General features: G+C 42.5%; 1 protein-coding gene and 1 non-coding gene across 2 annotated transcripts; both read right to left on the reverse strand.

The window, feature by feature from the left end:
* Window positions 1–5,756: 5,756 nt before the first annotated feature.
* Window positions 5,757–5,863, reverse strand: LOC112061957 (U6 spliceosomal RNA). Its single transcript, XR_002890460.1, has one exon. It is a non-coding gene; the product is annotated as a U6 spliceosomal RNA (small nuclear RNA).
* Window positions 5,864–15,744: 9,881 nt separating this feature from the next.
* PURB (purine rich element binding protein B) lies at window positions 15,745–21,645 on the reverse strand. The gene has a single exon (XM_024115111.2). It carries the CDS (start codon window positions 21,617–21,619, stop codon window positions 20,702–20,704), a length of 918 nt encoding a protein of 305 aa, XP_023970879.1. The 5' UTR covers window positions 21,620–21,645; the 3' UTR covers window positions 15,745–20,701.
* Between the last annotated feature and the right edge of the window lie 971 nt (window positions 21,646–22,616).

Raw genomic sequence — 22,616 nt, forward strand, 5'->3', positions numbered from 1 at the left:
AAGTATTTTAGCCTTTAGAGAGGAGAGCCTTAATGATTACATAGATTACAGGAGTTTTTAATCCCTGTGTTCAGTTTTAAATTTCCCTTTAACACTGCAGTACTTCCCCCAAATATATAAAGCCTTTAAGAGACAGAAATTTTCTTCTAGTCACTCTAGTAAAGGACAGTCAAATTCTTTTTATTTTTTTAAAACATCCCTGCTCTTCCCTGGTGGTCCAGTGGGTAAGACTCCAAGCTCCCATTGCCGGGGGCCTGGGTTCAATCCCTGGTTGGGGAACTAGATCCCACATGCATGCTGCAACTAACAGTTCACATGCCGCAACTAAGAAAGTCCACATGCTGCAGCGAAGATCCATTGTGCCTCAACTAAGACCCAGTGCAGCCAAAAATAAATAAATAAATATTAAAAAAAAAAACCCCTCTGGAGGTTTATGCCAGATCCCAGTGGCTGGGCAGCTATTTCCATGAGCCAGAACCTGCCTGGTTCTAATGAGGTCAATCAGGATGCAGTATCCACCTACCTACATTCAGCTTTGTGATTTTGAGGCTGGGACTCTGCAAACATTTCCGCTTTGCCTTCTGCTTCCCTGCTAGGCTTTGCCAGTAGGGAGCACTAGAAGGAAACTCCAAGAGTGGAAGAGGGAGAAGGGACTTTTTCCTTTCTGTGTGCTTTCTGTTCCTCCGAGCATCATCACCCAGCCAATGCTTCTTTACTCTGGCAGCAGCAATTCCTTTGGTAGGAGCAGCTAAATCAGCTTTTCCAACATTTGTGAAACCAGCCTCATTGCTCCCTCCCCCTTCACGAGCAACCAGCCAGCTCCTTCCTCAGAGGTTTGAGTTCTTTCTAGCTTCACAGGGCCTTTCCTCTAGGTTTCTAAGGTTTTCCCTTTGTTTCTTCAAGGTAACTGCTATTTGTTAACCTCTAGGACACCTTAGATTTCTCTTTTTACCCTTTAACAGTTAACTTTATATCCAGTTACCAATACTTTGTTAGTTGTCTCTGTTCAAATAACTGGTGTGTTTTCTGCAACCTGAATGGACCTTGACTGATAAGCCTATGATATATATATTTCCAGTTTTTTATTATGGAAAGTTTTAAACATATACAAAGTAAAGAAAATAGTAAAATGAACCTGATGTTCCCTTCACACAACTGTAATGATCATCAACTCATGGCCACTTTTGTTTTATTTTACATACATATTTACATCTGCCCCTCCCCTCACTGGATTATGTTGAAGCAAATCCAAAGTAAAGGAAAGGGGCAGCAAATATTTTTACAGGAAAAGAGTTTCCTTACAAAAACCTTGGGTCATCTTGAATTTGTGCAATGTGCATGCATTGCTTACCTAAACAATAAGACAAAAAAGAAGAGCAAACAGAAAGCAAGCAGAATGAAGAAAAAAAGATTAGAGAGAAAAATAAATGAAACAGCGAAGAAAAACAATAGGAAAAAAATTAATGAAATCAAAAGTTGGTTCTTTGTAAAGTTCAACAAAATTGACAAATCTTTAGACTGAACAAGAAAGAAAGAAGATTCAAATTACTAAGAAGTTAAAGGGGAAATCACTACTCACCTTACAGAAATAAAAAGGACTATCAGGGAATACTTTTGAACAATTGTGTGCCAGCAAATTAAATAACCTAGATGAAATGGGCACATCCCTAGGAAGATATAATAAACTACCGAAACTGACTCAAGAAAAAAATAGAAAATCTGATAGACCTATGACAAGTAAAGAAATTGAATTAGTGACTTAAAATCTTCCTACAAAGAAAAGCCCAGTCTTCACTGTTGAATTCTATCAAATGTTTAAAAAAGAATTAATACCAATCCATCACAAACTCTTCCAAAAAATAGAAGGGTACATTTCCCCATTCATTATATAATGCCAGTGTTACTCTAATACCAAAATGAGACAAAGATACAACAGCAAAAAACCCCACTGGCCAATATCCTTTTAATCCAATCAATATGCCATATTAATAGAATAATGGACAAAGACCACATGATCACCTCAATGGAGGCAGGAAAAGCATATAACAAAATGCAACACTCTTCATCAAAAAAACATTCAACAGCTAGGATTAGAAGGGAACTTCTTTAACCTGATATATGTCATCTGAAAAACCCACAGCTAATATCATACTTAACAGTAAAAGAATACTCACTCCTGAGATCTGGAACAACATGAGGATGTCTACTCTTGCCACTTTTATTTAACATTGTACTGGAGCTTCTAGTAAGGGCAACTAGGCAAGAAAAAGAAATAAAAGGCATCCAGATTGGAAAGGAAAAAGAGTTATCTCTTCACAGATGACATGACCTTGTATATATGGAAAATCTTAAGGAATCCACTAAAGAGCTATTGAGGGACTTCTCTGGTGGTCCAGTGGTTAAGACGTCGCCTTCCAATGCAGGGGATGTGGGTTCGATCCCTGGTTGGGGAGCTAGGGTCCCACATGCCTTGTGGCCAAAAGACCAAAACATAAAACAGAAGCAATATTGTAACAAATTCAATAAGACTTTAAAAATGGTCCACATCAAAAAAGAATCTTGGAAAAAAAAAAAAAAAAGAATCTTGGGACTTCCCTGGTGGCGCAGTGGTTGAGAATTCACCTGCCAAAGCAACAGACACAGGTTTGAGCTCTGGTCCGGGAAGTTCCCACATGCCACGGAGCAACTAAGGCCGTGACCACAACTACTGAGCCTGCGTGCCACAACTACTGAAGCCTGTGCACCACAACTACTGAAGCCCGTGCGCCTAGAGCCTGTGCTCCACAACAAGAGAAGCCACCACGATGAGAAGCCTGCACACCACAACGAAGAGTAGCCCCTGCTCGCCGCAACTTGAGAAAGCCCACGTGCAGCAGCGAAGACCCAATGCAGCCAAAAATAAATAAATAAATTTATTTTTTTAAAAAATCTTTAAAAAAAATTTTTTAAAAGCTATTGAAACTCAGAAACAAGTGCAGCAGGATTGCAGGATATGAGAACAATACACAAAAGTCAATTGTGTGGGACTTCTCTGGTGGCACAGTAGTTAAGAATCCGCCTGCCCGGTGTGTGGGGTGGTGGTGGTGGTGGTGGATGAATCGGGAGATTGGGATCGACATATATACACTAGTATGTATAAAATAGATAACTAATAACCTGCTGTATAAATAATAAATAAAATTAAATTAAAAAATTAAAAAAAAAAAAGAATCCACCTGCCATTGCAGGGGGCACGGGTTCAATTCCTGGTCCAGGAAGATCCCACATGCCTCGGAGCAACTAAGCCTGTGTGCCACAACTGCTGAGCCTGTGCTCTAGAGCCCGCGAGCCACAACAACTGAGCCTGTGTGCCACAACTACTGAAGCCCATGCACCTCGAGCCTGTGCTCCACAACAAGAGAAGCCACCACAATGAGAAGCCCGCACACCACAACGAAGAGTAGCCCCCACTTGACGCAACTGGAGAAAGCCCACGTGCAGCAAGGAAGACCCAAAAGAGCCAAAAATAAATAAAAATTTTTAAAAAAGCTTAAAAAAAAATCAATTGTGGGACTTCCCTGGTGGTCCAGTGGTGAAGAATCCACCTTACAATGCAAGGGAAGTGGATTCGATCCCTGGTCAGGGAACTAAGATCCCACATGCCATGGGGCAACTGAGACCATGCGCCACATCTACTGAGCTCTCACGCCTCAACTAGAGAGCCTGTGTGCCACAGACTACAGAGCCCACGCGCTTTGGAGCCTGCACACCACAGCTAGAGAGAAACCCACACGCCACAATGAAAGACCCTGCATTCCTCAACGAAGATCCCGCATGCCACAACTAAGACCCAACGTGCCAAAATAAATAAAATAAAAAAATAAATAATAAAGTAAATCTTTAAAAAAGTCAATTGTATTCCATATATTAGCAATGAATAAACTGAAAAGCACTTCCATTTATGATAGTATCTAAAAGAATAAAGTACTTGGGAATAAATTTCACAAAAGAAGCACAAGACATACTTTGAAAAGTACAAAACATTGGTGAAAAAAATTAAAGATCTAACCAGAATCTCAGCTTTCTTCTTTGTACTCATTGACAAAACCATCCTAAAATTCATATGGGAATATAAGAGAGCAAGAATAGCCAAAATAATCTTGAAAAAGAATGAAGTTGGAGGACTCACATTTCTCGATTTTAAAACTCATCTCTGCTTATTTTCATAAAAGTAGAAATATTACCTTTTAATAAATCAAAGTCTTGGGCAAATGCTAAATCTTGGACAAATGGGACACTGAGACAACAGACAAAAATGGGACTGTCTAGAACAAACACTACCTGTGGGAAGGTTGGGGATGGATGGAGACAGTTAAGAACAAGACTTCTCAATTTCCTTTCCATATTCTTTTTTTTTTTTTTTTGCGGTACGCGGGCCTCTCACTGTTGTGGCCTGTCCCGTTGCAGAGCGCAGGCTCCGGACGCGCAGGCCCAGCGGCCATGGCTCACGGGCCCAGCCGCTCTGGGCATGTGGGATCCTCCCAGACCGGGGCACAAACCCGTGTCCCCTGCATCGGCAGGCGGATTCTCAACCACTGTGCCACCAGGGAAGCCCTCATATTCTTTTGATTTTGAAATATGTAAACGTCTATTTTTTAAGTTAAAGAGAGGGCTTCCCTGGTGGTGCAGTGGTTAAGAATCTGCCTGCCAATGCAGGGGACGTGGGTTCAATCCCTGGCCCAGGAAGATCCCACATGCCGCAGAGCAATGAAGCCCGTGCGCCACAGCTACTGAGCCTGAGCTCTAGAGCCCGCAAGCCACAACTACTGAGTCCACGTGCCACAACCACTGAAGCCTGCACACCTAGAGCCCATGCTCCGCAACAAGATAAGCCACCGCAATGAGAAGCCCACGCGCCGCAACGAAGAGGAGCCCCCACTCACTGCAACTAGAGAAAGCCTGCGCGCAGCAACGAAGACCCAACACAGCCAAAAATAAATTTTAAGAAAAAGTTAAAGAGAAAAGCGATAAAATAGTCTATAGAATGCCATCTGTTTATTTTTTTTAAAAACCCACCTGTCTATAGTTTTTTATTTTTTAAAATGTTTATTTATTTGGCTGCATCAGGTCTTAGTTGCGGCACACAGGATCTTCGCTGCGGCATGCGGGCTCAGTAGTTGCGGTGCCCTCGGGTTTAGTTGCCCCGCAGCATGTGGGATCTTAGTTCCCTAACCAGGGATGGAACCTGTTTTCCCTGCATTGGAAGGTGGATTCTTAACCACTGGACCACCAGGGAGGTCCCTATAGTTTCTTTTTTTTTTTTAAACATCTTTATTGGAGTATGATTGCTTTACAATGGTGAATCAGCTATACATATACATATATCCCCATATCTCCTCCCTCTTGCGTCTCCCTCCCTCCCTCCCTATCCCACCCCTCTAGGTGGACACAAAGCACTGAGCTGATCTCCCTGTGCTATGCAGCTGCTTCCCACTAGCTAGCTATTTTACATTTGGTAGTATATTAAGTCTATGCCACTCTCTCACTTCGTCCCATCTTACCCTTTCCCCTCCCCGTGTCCTCAAGTTCATTTTTTTTTTTAGATACCATATATATGTGTTAGCATACGATATTTATTTTTCTGTTTCTGACTTACTTCACTCTGTATGACAGTCTCTAGGTCCATCCACCTCACTACAAATAACTCAATTTTGTTTCTTTTTATGGCTGAGTAATATTCCATTGTATATATGCGCCACATCTTCTTTACCCATTCAAAAAATATGGAACGCTTCACGAATTTGCGTATCATCCTTGCACAGGGGCCATGCTAATCTTCTCTGTATTGTTCCAATTTCAGTATATGTGCTGCCGAAGCGAGCATCGTATAGTTTCTTTTTAAACAATATTCTGAGGCTCCTCAAGTTTGACTTGTAGTCAGTGAAAAGACAGAAGTATAAGAAATTCTCTTGTTATTCCAAGTAAAAAGTTTCTCAGCTTGCTGTAAAAGAAAAGGTTAGGATTATAGTATGTAATAGTTTAACACAGACATTTGGTCAAAAATGAGTAAGAAATATAAATTCTATTTTTTATTTCTATAAAACCTATAGCTATCTTTTGGGTAGGTTCCTTGAAATGGAATTGCTGGATCAAAGGGTAACTTCTTAGGTAATGTTGCTAAGTATTGCCAAATGTTTTCACAGGGGATTTTGTGGTCCCCCAGTAATATATGAATGTGTCTGTTTACCCACAGAATTGCCAATAGTTGCCAATGGAGTTTGTTGTCAGACTGCTGGGTTGTTGGTTTTTTTTTTCCCTCATCTGGTAGGTGGGAAATGGTATCTCAGTATAGCTTCAATTTTCATTTCTCTTATGAATGAGATTGAACATATAACTATGGACCATTTGTATAACTTTTTTTTCTATGAATTGTCTGTATCTATTTCTTATACACGCGTGATTTGCTTTTACCTTGATGTATTCAGAATCCCCAGGACCCAAATAAAGGATCCAGAAACTGCCATGGCAGAATAGTCATATTTTCTTAACTGTTTAAGAAAATGGCAAAGGCCACTCTTTGCCTGTAAGTAAGTCTTTAATGCCACAAAATAAATAGTTCTAGCACAGGGAACTGAAAAACAGCCAGTTATGGAGAGTTTAGCTCTTCTTCTGGGAAGCTGGATCAGTCTGGGGAGTTGTAACTGGAACATTCCGTGTGTCAGTCATCTATTAATATTTATTGAATTTTAACAATGGTAGAGTACCTTCTCCTGAGCATAGTAACCTATGTGCTCCTTGTTTCAAAGTTAGTACAGTGAAAACATCACAATGCCTGGTCACTTGGAAGACCAAGTTTGTGGGCTTGATGGGCACGTGGAAAGGCCCCATGTTGGGCTTAAAGAATCAAAGAATGACCACTGCCTCCTGCTGTACTCTGGAATACACCCTAGCAACGTCAGGCCTGGTCCTTAGAGGGCAGTTGAAAGCAGCTTTTAGGGAAAATAGAAGAGCTAGCCCCATCAAAGTGTGACCTTTGAAGGCTAAATGGTAGGTGCAGTGTAGAAACTCCAAAACAAAAGCCCCCCAAATTCCCCACAAACTTGTTTCTTGTCCACAAAAGAGAAAACCTTGAGCTGACATAAGTTGGGGAGAGTTGAGCAGTGGTATCTGAAAGAGCACCTGCAGCCCCCACCAGAAAAGGTGTGGTGTGGGAAGAGGAGTAGACAAGTGAAATCTCACCGCCCTGATGAGTCACTTTCCTGAGTGATGTCACCAGCTGGGTTTTCACTGCTGGAAAATCAGCAGCTGCTGGACTAGAACATTCCACATTGCTGACAACAGATCTCCTTCCGTCAGAAGACTGTTTTCTGTTATTCTTCCTCAGAACCTGACATGCTTTCTCTTTTTACATTATTTATACTAGGGTGGGGAATCTGCCTTTCTGTTCTGAACTATGCATTATAGAGGACACTATATATTCATAAGGGTGGTTTCTGAATTCTGAGCAAAATCTTCAAGATCAGAAGCAGCTAGATGTAGGTATAATTTTTTTAATGTACAGACAAAAATACCTCACTGTAGGTCATATAACAAATTAAACCTAATAAATTTTCTTATTCGTAACAATAATTTCTTAACACAAAAGCTAAGGGTAACTGGGTCCCTGTACCCAGCTGAATGAATTCTCAGCAATCACTTCATTTATTGATTTATTAATTTTATATGCAAGTTGTTTACCTGAAAGAGAAATACACACAAAGTAGAACAGATCTATGAAATGCAACCAGCAAATGCTCCATTTATCAGAACTCACGGAATACAGACATTTTCTCTAAATCTGGAGGCTGGAGAGTTCTTTGTTTTACCACCAGAGAAGGTATATTTGCCTGTGCCAGATTGAATGGAACCTAAAATAATGAAAATTAAATTACTTTTCAATTTAATTTCTGCATAAGAGTTGTTGGCTTTGTGGCACAGCTTAAAAGTATGTACATTAGAAAATACCACAGGAAACAGCCATCAATGTACCTAACATGAACTCCTTATTAAACCTATTTAGTTAATACATTTTTAAAATATATATAAATACATGCATAAATGTGATTGGCCATTTAATACTGTTGAGATTTTTTTTAAACTATCAAAAAATTTCAAAAGGATGTATGCTAAATTATTTAACAGTAGATACCTTTAAGAAGTGGGTTTGGGGCTTCCCTGGTGGCGCAGTGGTTGCGAGTCCGCCTGCCGATGCAGGGGACACGGGTTCGTGCCCCGGTCCGGGAAGATCCCACATGCCGCGGAGCGGCTGGGCCCGTGAGCCGTGGCCGCTGAGCCTGCGCGTCCGGAGCCTGTGCTCCGCAACGGGAGAGGCCACAACAGTGAGAGGCCCGCGTACCGCAAAAAAAAAGAAGAGGGCTTGGAGAAAGAGAACACATTCATTTTTGTTTCTTTACAGTGATTCTCTTCTGTTCACATTTGTTAAAATAAGTATGCATTAAGTTTTAAAAAAATATTTATTTATTTGACTGCGCTGGGTCTTAGTTGTGGCACGTGGGATCTTTTTTTTAGTTGCGGCATGTGGGATCTAGTTCCCTGACCAGGGACTGAACCCAGGACCCCTACATTGGGAGCACGGAGTCTTAACCACTGGACCACGAGGGAAGTCCCTGCATTAATTTTTTTTTTTTTTTTTTTCTTTTTGGTGGTACTTGGGCCTCTCACTGTTGTGGCCTCTCCCGTTGCGGAGCACAGGCTCCGGAGGCGCAGGCTCAGCAGCCATGGCTCACGGGCCCAGCCGCTCCGCGGCATGTGGGATCTTCCCGGACCGGGGCACGAACCCGTGTTCCCTGCATCGGCAGGTGGACTCGCAACCACTGCGCCACCAGGGAAGCCCCCTGCATTAATTTTTATAATGAAAGAAAGTTTGGAGATTATAACTGCCGAAAACAATGGCCGTCAATTATGAGGGGTAGTGAATAAATGAGGCCAAGGATAGGGCAGTTTTGAGGATGGGATATCTAGGGAGAGCTTCCTGGAAGAGTCCCGAAGTTGAGAAGATGGGGAAGCCTGTGTGATGGTTGTGTCTTGGCCAGTCCTGTACTGATGGGCTCGAGAGCTTTAGTCCATCCTCCCCAACCTCTGTTCTATAAACTACCCATGGGAATCCTGATCTATAGTTGAATAAATGGACCACTGCTCATTCTTACTGACTTGGCTATTTCTTGGTTTGACACCTAGGATAGGAAAAATACAAAATGACATAAAAGGAGCTATTTTCAGGTCCACATTGCTTTATGTCACTGATTTTGTATCGAGTACCTATCTGGTTCCAGTCCACTCTGGCAATGTGACTTGTGTAACCATTTGTGTCCTGGCGAGGACATGATTTTAACAGATAGAGGGTGTGCTGTTGGTACTTATGATTGAATTGGGGATCCTAAGCTGTTTGCCCTGATAGAAGACTAGCATTTTATTTTTTGATCGTTGATACAAATGAATCAAATTGGCATATTTTTCTTTTATCTTTTTTTTTTTTAACTTGGGGAACTATTTTAAATTTTGTTCTCAGATACGTATCCTGAAAACAATGAGTGTGACCCACAGTTTCTACATCTGACTGCCTTTGGGCAGAAATCACATGAGGTTCTGCAGAGCTTTGTGGAATACCTATGGATTCATCATGTGTCATCTTAGGCTCCTAGCATAGGAGTGTTCTTTCTGTGGCAGTGTGGTATAGCAGATGAGAGAACCAATTTAGATGTGTGTTCACTCTTGCCACTGACTAGTTTGGAGCCCTTTATTGGGCCCATTGAGAGGTCTACCAGAGTACTACAGAAGAGAAGTTACCTCTTGATTGGGGAATATCTTCTTTTATGGTTTCAATGGTGCTGTCTCTTTAAGGAGTAAAGGCCCGGGCCAGGAATGATGTTGCAAATCTAATTCTTTATTTCTCGACTGCCTGGATTGAGGCCTGGTTACTAGTGAGGGAGACTGGTTTACTCCGATCTCATTAGGAACCTCTCACTTAAAAAAAAAAATTTTTTTTATTTTTTTATTTTTTTATTTTGGCCGTGCCTGGTCTTAGTTGCGGCACGCGGGCTCTTTGTTGTGCCATGTGGGCTCCTTAGCTGCGGCATGAGGGAATCTAGCTCGCTGACCAGGGATCGAACCTGGCTGCCCTGCGTTGGGAGTGTGGAGTCTTACCCTCTTGACCACCAGGGAAGTCCCTCTTCATCTCTTCTTTTTTTTTTTTTTTAGACAATTTAAAAAAAAATTTATTTATTTTTGCGTTGGGTCTTTGCTGCTGCGCGTGGGCTTTCTCGAGTTGAGGCGAGTGGGGGCTACTCTTCGTTGCGGTGCGCAGGCTTCTCATCCTGGTGGCTTCTCTTGTTGTGGAGCATGGGCTCTAGGTGTGCAGGCTTCAGTAGTTGTGGCTCGCAGGCTCTAGAGTGCAGGCTCAGTAGTTGGGGCACATGGGCTCAGTAGTTGTGGCGCACGGGCTTAGTTGCTCCACGACATGTGGGATCTTCCCGGACCAGGGCTCGATCCCGTGTTCCCTGCATTGGCAGGCGGATTCGTAACCACTGCGCCAGCAGGGAAGCCCCTCTTCATCTCTTCTTGATGGAAGCATGAGCAAGGAGGAGCACCTACTGGACCTGGTCCAAGCCCAGTGCTAGTGCTCACTATGCATGAGCTTGGAACCTCGCCCCTCCCAGGTCCTAACTGTATGATGAGAACATGGACCAGGGCTCTGAGCTGATTCTTCTACTCCTTCCTTCCTCTGTCCACCTACGCTGGGCCCACTTCCTCCCTTGGGTCTGGGGAAGCGGCTTCTCAGGATTTGAGATTGCACAGAGGTGTTTTACTGAGGAGGGAGATATGTCTAGTAAATTTGAGGTGCAACCCATCCTAGCCTCCTGGAGACCCAGGGTCATGTAAACCAGGACTTTTGAACCCTAAATATACCTCAGCCCAGTGTGACTTAGTTCCTTCTAGTTCTTCCTAAAAGCTTTCTATTCTTTCTCTGGACTAAACTGTAAGTTCCACTCGGACCGTGGACCATATTTTCTACACCTAGTACATGGCATATAGTAGCTACCTAATAATGAACTGAATGAATGAATTTACAAATGGTATGACCTCACAAAGGTTATTTAAAAAGATTTCATCACTGACCACCAGGTGGCTCTCATTTTCTTGAGACCCAAAGGCTTGGCTTCTCTGGGGAAACTAGACACTGCTGTAGGACCTTGGGATTTTTAAGTGTTAAAGATACTAGCTCACTCACGCTATTAGTTTATGACAGATTCGGGGATAGAACCTAGCTTACAACATCCAAAATACCGAAACTATGAAGTAAAACCCCTATTCCTTGAGGTGCTGCCTCCAATAGAACTCTTCAGGTTATAGCCTGGCTACACCTAGTCCTTAAGTTTGTTAGGTGACAACTTCATACCAAGGTAAAAAATTCAGCGGGGCTATGGCAGAACTAATGCATCAGGGTAAAGGCTTCCTGACCTCTTTCAGTTGGTGGCAAGTGAGGTAATTTTTACCAGAACTTTAGTGATTTCTGCAGCGAGTCTCGAGAGTGATCCTCAACTAGCAGCATCAGCATCACCTGGGAACTTGTTAGAAATGTAGCTTCTCAGGTTCCACCCAGACCTGCGCACTCAGAAACTGGGCAGGGTGCGTGGGTGGGGGGGTGTAGTTGGCGCAGTAATCGGCTCTCCAGGTGACTCCAGTGCACACTAAAGGGTTCTCTGTGCTAGTAAAAGCCCCAGATTTCCGCAGTGAGGGGGCTACCAATACAATGCTCCATGATTCCATTTGCAAATTTTTCCCATGATTAGTTATTTGGGGGTTTAAGTGGTAGCGCGGGTAACGTGGGCAACAGGAGTCACAAGATGAAAGCCGTATGTTCAGGGAATGCTCTGCCATCCTGAGTTTCTTTTTTTCCCTCTAGCAGAGATTCCCAGCCTTTCATCCCTTTCTCTTCGTACCACAGGCCACTGGTTCTCATCCCTGACTAGACTCCCTTGGGGGAGCTCAGGAATTTAAAAAGGTAGAACACACAAAACACTGGGTTTATGTCCCCCAAATTCTGATCCAGTTGGTCTGGATGGTGCCTGGGCATGAGTATTCAAGGTTCTCCAAGTGGTTCTGCAGCCAGCATTGAGCACTGCCAGGTCAAAGAAGTGGACAGTCACAGAAAAATTACATATATGTGTGGGCTGGGGTGGTGATAGGAGTATTTTATAGTAAGAGCCTCTAGTACAAAGAGATCATAGGGAGAACTAAAGGATTAAGCTATCTTAGGTCTTTTCCAACCCCACCCCTTATCTTCAGAAAAGCATGATTTACATACCAGTCTAGTTCAGTGGTTCTCAAAGGGTGATCCAGAAACCTCCAGAGGCCCAAGACTTTTAGGGAGTCCAGAAGTCTAATCTACTTTCCTAACAACATTGTTAGCTACCTTGTTCACTTTCATTCTCTCACAAGTTTTTAAGTTTTCCAGAGGCTAAATGATCTGAGGTCATTGCTCTATAGCAGATGGAACACGTACTTATGTTGTTTTTGTCTCGAAAACAATTCAGTTGCTAATATGATAGGTATCAATTGATAAAGCCCTGAAAGATAAAAGCTCCTTGAAGGTCTTCAGTAAATTTTAAGGACGTAAAGGGGTTTGAGACCAAAAAATTTGGAACTACAGCCAGGATGTATGGACATAAAATTTTTATTTTTCCTTTAGCTTGGGGTATAGGAGACTGGCCTAATCTACTCTCTAAGCAGTCAGTTATGATAAATGATGAGTGAACACGTGGGGTAGCAGTTTCTTTACAGCCATTGGAAATGATAGGGCCTAAAAGCAGGTAGAATAGAAATTAGGGGAAGCAACTAGTGGCCCGTCTGGAATATGAACCAAAGCATCAAACTATGTGCAACTTTGATTTACTCCAGAGATTGCTTACTAACTAGAAGAGGGTTATGGGAACCCAGAGGGTCTAGAACTGGCTGTATTTCAGATGAAATTGCAACAGCTTTTAAGTCGTTTCAAGTGGGAACTCACCCAATTCCAGACCCATTTATGAACCCCAGCAGATGGTGTGTGGTATTTCCCTCCTGGTGACCACGTAATCCCTTAAATTAGAGACACCAGCACAAGATTATAATTCACTTTTTCGCATACTTTATTTGTTACAAACATACAATTTTTTAAATATAGACTGTAAAACTCCATCTGCAAAAGTCTGCTATTGTAAGGAGTGCACACCAGCAGTAAGGATTCTTTTTTCTCTATGAGTTTTTGTCAGTTTTGCTAGTTAGTGGTAAATACGGGACCCGCCATTTTACAGACCTGACTGAAGCTTCTGGCTGTATTCACATTGCTCTTTTGAAGCAGCCCTGCTCATCTCTAAATTGACCGGAATCTGAGCTTCAACCTCCAGGCAGTGAGATCAACAGCCCATCTACACTCTTTGAACAGGTTCCAGGAAGTATGATTACTGAATGGGTACTGCATTTCACGGATTTGTTTGAATTGCCCATGCAGCTCTGTGTTTGTTAAAGTGCATTCTTCTTTTAAAAAATAAGAGGAATAATCTTTACTCTTTAACCAAGGTACTTAAAAAAATGAACTTTTTGGTCTCTCAGCAGATATTCCCAAATTGATCCTATCACTACAAATTTTAGTGTTCTATTTACAAATATTTATAGGGTAACAGGTGTAGGGGACCTTATAAAATTAAAGGTGCAGCTTCTCTTGAAGCAGAAATCAGTTCTACAAATTCATACATAGGAGTACACACTTGGTTTACAATGCACAAGCATGTGGATATTTACAGAGACTGAAGACATCCCCCAAAACCCCCTTTAAAGTAACTCCTAACCTAAACTCTAGTTGTACATCTAGATCAGGAAGCTCTGTCTCCTGCTATCAGGATTTGGTTTTAATTCATTCAAATTACTTCTATAGATTCCCTACTGGCAGGACATCAGTCCCAACTTTGGAGTGAAGAAGAATCTAGTCTAAGGAAGCCCCTGGTAGATACGACTGGCAGTGAAGGTTACTATAGAAAGTGTGTCATCTGGAAATATACATCAAGATGGATAAACTTCTAACAATGGTCTTGGAAAAACATCTGCATGAAGGTGCAAAAGGAAGAATAAATTCCTACTAATCGTTCTAGGACTTTAGAAAAAAGAAGTCCAAATACACTGATAACTTTAGTTATTATTCAAATATTGATAATCATCGTAAAAATACTCAAATTTACTTGCCTGCTACCATAACATGCAAAACTCTTTTTAAGTGTGCCCTGTACTGATTTAATATCAGTTTCTGGACTTTTCCCAATCTATTAGCTTCTAGGAATCCAGAGAGCTTTTGACACAGAGGTGACATTTGGGCTGGGAGAAAAGGGTTTAACGCCTCATATCTGAACAGTTTAAAATGAAACTCTCAAATTCCCACGATACAAACGTACCTGTTTTTCAAGTTTCTTGGGACTCTCCCTGCAGTTATATGTCCCTGAAAAAGGAATTTAAAAAGGGAAGAAATCTACTACTTGCCACTCTATTTCCAAGTATGTATAAAGATTTTTTGAGCCAGCCTGATCTTGAAACATAGGGCAAGACTGGGGATAAGAGTTTGCCTTTAAGAAATAAGAGATGATCTAAATCAATTTTCTTGAAAGGTTTACCCATTGATGTCTTCAAAATAGGGAAGAAAAAAAAGACAAACTCCTTCTTTTGCAGTATGCTAGTGGACAATGAACTTGAATAGGTCTATTGCTTTCTCTTCAATACTCTGGGCCCACATTTCATCATACTAAAAGTATGATTAGCCCTCTCTTATCCATGTCAATGGATATTTTACATATAACATAGGGAAAATGAAATATGCTTCTAGACGCAAAATCCCACGTTAATCAAAAGTACAGTCATACTCTTTCATCAAATCATTTGTTAGACTCACCTATGGAAAAAAATAACATTTTTGCATCAAATAAAGCTCTGCCCTCTTGTTATTAGAAGTCCTATTGAGCAGTGACACTACCAATTTGGCATTTGCTATTGTTTTAACATGGCTTTACCTATCCCCACTGGAATGTCTAATTCGAGAGGCGTGAGTTAGATTTTCAAATGGAAAGTAAAAGATTGCAAATAAAGGTGATTACATTGATGGCATATTCTCTATTTCATTAGGAAATATAAAATGCATTCATAAAGGTCTTACTTAGATCAGGGGTACAGATATCAACTGGAAATTACTAGAGTAATAAGTCTTCATGATGCAGTAGTATTTTCCAAATTTAATTTTCATACTGACAATTGGACCACATTTACTGAAATAAGAGTCTGTTAAATTCATCAGTAATGAAACTAAGTTTTAAGACTGAGGGCTGGGAACAGCAACCTTAACTAAATAGCAGACAGATATTGATATATCAAGAGAAGTCATCATTCAGTCTATCTCTTGAAACTTCTGGGGGCTAACACTTGAAAATTAATGACTTTGCTTTTCTAGATTAAAAACAGGGAAATGAGGTTATAATTTGCCATTTCCACCTTATGTCTGGAATTTCAAATGAGGCATTGTCATGTACTTCTTTGTGTCTATATTTTTCTTTAGGTAAATGTGGTTCTTTTTTTTTTTTTTTCTTTTTTTCTTTTCTACAAACAATCCCACCCGCCCCCCCACCCGCCCCCCCCCACATTCCCATTATCCAGTTTATTCAATGGGAATAGTTAACTGTTTAGGAAGACAGCTAATTGATTTACAGTACTCTAAAACCAACCCTGAAAACTGGTAATCTCATTCATTTACTATAACTTCAGTGCTGTTATTGACAGAAAAAAAAGTTACCTTAAGGCTCAAGGGAAAGTAACTTATTATATTGTGAATGCAGCATTATTTACTCTCCCATCCATTGGAAGCTAGCAAAATGCATTCTAGATCAATAATACAAACTTTCTAACATTAGCAAAGATTTCCACTCTTCTTAACACAGAATGATATTCATAAGCAAATTACCTAGGGGAGCCTGAGAAACCATGATCCATATCACACAAAGATTCCATGTATTTCATGATCAAAAAGTGCTTTATCTTTGAGAAATATGTCAGGGTTAAAATGGAAATATACAATGTAAAATCACGCGACACTTTCTCAAGTGAAGTACAAAGTGGAAAAGGAGCAAGAGGATGGGAGGCTCTGCTCTCTGAACAGGCCTTATGCAGGTGATGTTTAGGGTGTACTATTAAAATCGTTTTAAGAGTTAACAGTGGAATTTTACACCACTATATATATTCTAAAACCTGAGATTGGACATCAAAGCAGTCAACTTTGTTATTTATCACAGCAATTCTGATACTTCCTAAAAACAGAAGACAACTCAATTGAATTAATAACTCCAGGGTCGAAAACATTAACTTTCCCCAATCAACAAGGAGACTGATCACAAACGCATTAGACACTAAGAGTGCTGCAGAATGACTCTCGGCAAACGAGTCATTTTACATAAGCAAAAAGTCACTTCTTTCCTTCCCCTTCTCACCGATCAAGGCCACACTATTTTCAAATGAATATCTACTGAGAGATCAGTTGTGCATTGGACAAAGTACCATAATTGGGTTAAAAATGAAAACAAAATTTACAGTGAAGAATACCTATGTGCATGGCTTACACACTCAAGCTTCTTAATTTCATCCACCTCAAGAGCAGGTAGACACAAATGAATAGTTACCTTTTAATACCTTGTGTAGAGCACATTCTACCCCTTGTAAAGCCAGTCAAGGTCACATTTAACAAAGCATCCTCAGCAACTATAGTGCCTGAAGTGTGCAGCCATTTACAGACCACTCAATATGAGGGCATTATTATAACCAGCCTCTTTTGCCCACAACCCTGCATTTTCAGATAAGCCAGGAAAATTGTTTTGTTTTTTGATAAAACTGAAGCTTGAATCTCTTAAAAGACCTGCAATTTATTGCAAAGTGATTGAGAGGTAACAAAGGAAGTAGTAGGTTAATAGGCTGCCTGCACCAAAGCCTCTCAATCATTTTGCAGTAAATAATTATGGAAAGTGACTTGACAAGTAGCCATGTGTGCATCACAGCTACCGTCATTTACACCACCTACATGCCTCCCATAGTAACATAGGGTGTCTGGGTTTTTGGTTTGGTTTTCACTTTGATTTTTTGGTGCCATACAGATTTACATTTTGTACTGTGCAAGCATATGCACTGAAAATTTTCTTTGTTTACTAGAACTGCCATTCTACTTGAATGATATGATAGGTAGGGACAATAGAAACCAGAAGGGAAGAGGAGTATCTTGACACAGATTTTTGCTCTTTTGATTCTGCTCCTAAAGTTTGATTTCTCATGTCTGTAACTGCAGTAGTTTGAGAAACAAACATTCTACCAATTATCTGAAAAGGAATTTTAGTTCCCTACTTCTCAGGAATATGACTGTTTTGAACATGTGATTAGCTGGGATGTTTGCCAAAGCTGAAAAACAGCCCTAAATCACTGTTCATAATAGTGGTTGAAAGACAAAACAAAAAAATTGGTTTCCCATAGTCTGTACAATGCCATTTTCTGACTGCAATTAACAAAGATCATTTCCTTTAATAAGCAATATTTTGAATGAGTTCTGAAAGCTAGCCTGTTACTGTCACCTTGTTTAACAAACCACACACCAAAAGTGTAGTCTCTATGCTTTGCAGATTTCTATTGTCCCTAGTACTGGAATGAGGATCAGTGAATGCTACAATTAATCCACATCCTCCTGTAATCTTCCTGCAGTGAGAAGAGGCCATGAACCACCCCCTGCAGGAGAAACAAACCTTTGAGATTGGTTAAGACTTAAAAACCCACCACTATGACGTTTACCACTTAATCTTACATAGGCAGGTCAACATTTTAATATAAATTACTTTTTCCAACACATAGCTTATGCATTCTTTGCTCCTTATTTTGGAGGATTCTCAAATTGATATCTAAAGATTTACATATGATATACTACTGTTATATGGTCTAATGACTAAGAAAATTTCTCTGGTAACCAAAGCTGATGCCATATATGGTAGTGTTCTTGGCATATACTCTATATGCCTCAGACCACTTCCACATTCTTTCTGTTCAGCTAATTATAGCTTAGTAGCCACTGGTGAAGGATTGTGAAGACCCTGTCATTTCTACAGAGTAGAAAGGGCAAGGCTAGTTACTGCAATTCAGCCAAACAAAAAGAAAAGAAAAAAGAATAAACCAACCCCTTAGAAAGGAGAGGTACTGCACCTTTGCAAAACTGAACTGGCTCACGGCAGCTGAGCAAGAGAACCACCACTGAAGCAGGAAAACAAGTTGGTCTCTACAGGAATTTATACATGTTTTGAAAATGAAAAAGTTACAGCAATCAACTAAGAGCTGCAACCTTAATTTTCATTGCTGCCTCAGAGTTTGAAACTTAAACAGTTTCTGCAAACCTAATAATGCTAGCTTCTCAGCTCCTTTACTAAAACTATTTAGGGATTTGTTCTCCGCAGCAAAGAAATAAACACTCAAAACACATAGGTAAATACAGCAGGACATTATTGAAAACAGCTGCCTTGTAGTACAAAATACAGTACAAGTATACGGATGTCATTAAAACATCAAAAATACTATTGCTCCCATACAATTTAGGAAACATTCTTTGCAACGGAGAAAAATTTTTTTAAAAAAGAAATGCTTAAAAAAAAATCTGTTTAAAAAGTCTACTGTGGATGATGAGTAGAGAAATAGTCTGAAAAGGGCACCAATGTTTGTGGCTCTTCCACTATTTTTTAAAAATCTAAGATCAGATATTCTGAATCAAATCTAATTTTTAAAAAAGCCTAATTTTATATACACAATTATTCCCTCCCTCTCAGCCACTAATTCATGAAAACGACCTTTTTGTATATTACTCATTTCCCAATAAATACAAAAAGATTGTATAGATTGAATACCAAAATAAGATAATAAAAAGGGTATGCAATAAATTAAAAGGCAGCTCAAATAAAGGGCAGGCATGCAGTTAAAAAAAAAATAAGATTGTGGAAGTGGGGTTACTTGCCTCCTGGTTGAGAAGGTGTTGCACAAAGTATACCTGAAAACTTTGGAAAGAACATTAACTCCCATTCAATTCAGTTACCTAGGTTCTGACACTTCTAGGAATACCTTTTGATGGGGTGGGATTAACTTGATTAGTAAAGATCATACTGAAAATCCAGTTAAAATATAGAAGAGGCGATCCTTGAAAACCCCAACTTTTATTCTTGAAAGACAGCTGGATAACTGGCAAAAGGCAGTTTGTTGAAATTTCAAGATGGTATAAAAATGCTTCCAGGATATAGTCAGCATATTCACGTTCACTTCAGCTCCATTCAGATGGATTTCAGCTTCCAAAAGGGCACGCAGCTTGACTCACTCATCCATCGTTTGCCAACTCTGATTGTGAGGTACTGATACAATGGATCAAGTTCTTAAAAATTTATTTTAAAAGAATAAATGTTGCTGGAATTCTGGACCTGAGGATCTTTAGCGTTGAAACAAATCCACAGATTAAACTGAAGGTAGATGAAGACTTCAGTTTTGGTTATTTCGAACTTTTCTGTGAGGACTTATATTCCATTAAAGCTCAGGCTTGTAGCCACTGTTCCTTTTGTAGATATCTTCAAGTTTTACGGTTTAAAATTCAGCCAACCAGTGGCTGAAACTGCCGAATTAGCCACAAGTCACTGGCTCACACGGTGGAGCCACGGGGATCTGGCTCTCATTCATATCTGAGACACGACCTCCATATTTGGAGATCGGGGAAGAACTTCAGTGAGCAGCAACCAATCCACTCAAACAGTTTTCCTTGTGCTTTATGCCTGATTTCTTCTTGTGCCTACCTCAGCAACCCCCAATGTAAAACTGATTTTATCTTTGAAAAAATTTTGCCAACTTCCAAAATATAATAACGGATTCTAGTTCAAGGACTGACATCTGAATCCATTTGCATCCCGGAAAATAATTCTGCAAAGACAAGACATGGGCCTTGTTCCAGGTTCCATGCAAAACCATTTAAAAAAAAATGGATCCTATTTGTTTCTGTATTCCCTGGTGGTTTCTTGAATTCTTATTTTGCCCTGTCTATGACTACTTAAAGTTGCATTCCTTTTCATAAAACTTGTACCCTCAGAACTGGGTAACTGCAAATGCCTCTCTCTTCACAAGAATTCCATGAAGATCTAGATCCAAAACGCTGATTTCAATGGAGGTGAAGGGATACACACTATCTTAAGACCAGGTTACCCAGGTATAATACAAATTCAGCTGTCATCAGTGCGTCTGGATAACTCAAGAGGTGTTCCTTGGCCAATGTGCAAGGATCTACCCCACCCAGGATTATCCCGATGGATTTAGGAACCTCAGCTGGGAAGCAACAGAAGCTGAGACTTTTGCTCAAGTGAGGAGGCGCTGTTGTCCTCTCTTTGTAGGTTGCTGTCAATTCCTTGGAACTTTACTGCTTTTCTCTAATTGTCCGTGACTGTTCTCTCTTATGGTTATTTCTCTTAATTAACTATATTATTTTAAATTTTGTTTTCTTCTTCTGGGGCCTCCCTTGCTCCCCCTCCACTAGCTCACTGGGATGAACAGGAAGGGGGGCTCTCTAGCGGTGGGGTGGGGAGGCCCGTAGGGGAAGCTAGGCGTTTCAGTCCTCATCCACCTCCTCTCCCTCTGACTCATCCCCGCCGCGTCGCTCATAAAGCTTGTCCCTCTGCCGCTCCTGGATCTCTTTCATCTCATCCGCATACCGGCAAAAGGCGCCCCCGAACTTGCCCCAGGCCTTGAATGGGACGGTAATGGCGTTGCGGTAGGACGGCTTCACCTCGCTCACGCGCAGAAACACTCCGTACTTGTTGCAGCCCACGTCGAAGAAGAAACGCTTAGAATCCACCGTGATGGAGGTGCCTTCCGGGAGCTCCCCGTACAGGCCGCCCCCGGGGCCCCCGGCACCGCCGCCCGGGCCCCCAGCCAGCTCGTCGTCCTCGCCGCCGTAGTCGTCGATGAGCTTGGCCAGCGCGTCGCGGAACTCGATGAGGCCCTGCGCGGGCAACGCGATGGTCTGGCCGCTCTGCAGGCCGCCGGGCCCCGGGCCGCCGCCGCCGCGGTTGACCGTCTGACGGATGCGCAGAAAGCGGCCGCGCTGGTTCTCCTTGAGGTCCAGGTAGTACTTGCGATTCTCGCGCACCAGAAACTCGCTCTTGAGCGCGCGCCGCGGCCCACCGCCGTCCTCGGCGCCCGCTGCCGCTGCCACCTGCTCGGGGCTGCTGGGGCCCAGCTGCGCGTAGTGTTCGATGAAGTCGCCCAGGTAGTCGCGGAACTCGGCGGCCACCGCCATGGACAGCGTGAGGCGGCTCTTGGAGCCGCCCGCGCCCACCTCGGCGATCTTGAGGAAGCGGCCCTTGGCGTTCTGCTTCACGTCCAGGTAGAAGCGTTTGTTCTGGATGTCCAGCCGCTTCGAGGCCAGCTCCTGCGTCTCCTGCTCGCCGCCGCCGCGGGACGCGGGCTGGAAGCCGCCGGGCCCGCCACCGCCGCCGCGCTCGCTGCCGCTGTCGCCGTCCGCCATCTTCTCGGCCGCCGCCGCGCCCAGGCCGCCGCCCGCCGCCCGCCGCGCTCGCGCCCCCGCCCTCCGCCCTGCGGCTTGTTCTCCGGGGCCCCCCAGCCTCTCCCGGCGGCCCGCTCACGCACTCCCGCTGCTCATCGCCCGGCCGCCGCCGCCAACCCCCATCGCCCCCGCGCCCCGCCCCGCCACTTCCGCCGGGCCCGCTTCCGGCGCACGCCTCCGTGACACCACCCCGCCCCGCCCCCCACGTCCTCGCTGCCGGAAGCGCCGCGCATAGCGGCGGCGGGGCGCGGGGCAGTGACGTCACGGGCCCGCGGGGGCCCGGGGTCAGGGCGGGCTAAGCTGGGAAGGAGCTCGGGAAGCTTGTGAGCGACGGGAACAGTCTGCGTCCTGTCTGTGGTGGTGGCTTCAGAAGTATGTCAGAACTCACTGAAATGTACGCTTTAAATAAGTGCGGTTTATTCTAGAGAAATGATACAGTTATTTATAAGCAGAGAGGAATTAAAGGAGGGAGGATATGGGGGTCATCTGTACTCAAAACAAAACTAACCTTATAGGATTGCTGGATGATAAGCCGTGAGTGATATTTAGCGTAATACCTGAGTTATAGTGAGTGCTCAATAAATGTGCACTCTTATTTTTAGTTCGTGGAATGCCGTACATAGTGCCTGGAACACGCATGATAACATCGTCACCGTCACAGCAACACAAGAAAAAATGATGGCCTGAACTAAGCAGTGGTAGTGGGGATGGAGCGCTTAGGAAAGGAGTTAACTTTTAGCAAACACCTATGTACAGGGACTGACAGCCATTTTACAAGAAGAATACGTGTTTCATGTGTTACATTGTGTGAAGAAACAGGAATGAATTTTTTTTTTTTTTTTTTTTTGTGGTACGCGGGCCTCTCACTGTTGTGGCCTCTCCCGTTGCGGAGCGCAGGCTCCGGACGCACAGGCTCAGTGGCCATGGCTCACGGACCCAGCCGCTCCGCGGCATGTGG

This window comes from Physeter macrocephalus, chromosome 5, assembly GCF_002837175.3.
Source record: "Physeter macrocephalus isolate SW-GA chromosome 5, ASM283717v5, whole genome shotgun sequence".
In the NCBI taxonomy this organism is placed as follows: Eukaryota; Metazoa; Chordata; class Mammalia; order Artiodactyla; family Physeteridae; genus Physeter; species Physeter macrocephalus.

Excerpts from the sequence above, each read along its gene's own strand:
- PURB (XM_024115111.2), bottom strand. The coding sequence starts at position 21,619 with ATGGCGGACGGCGACAGCGGCAGCGAGCGCGGCGGCGGTGGCGGGCCC.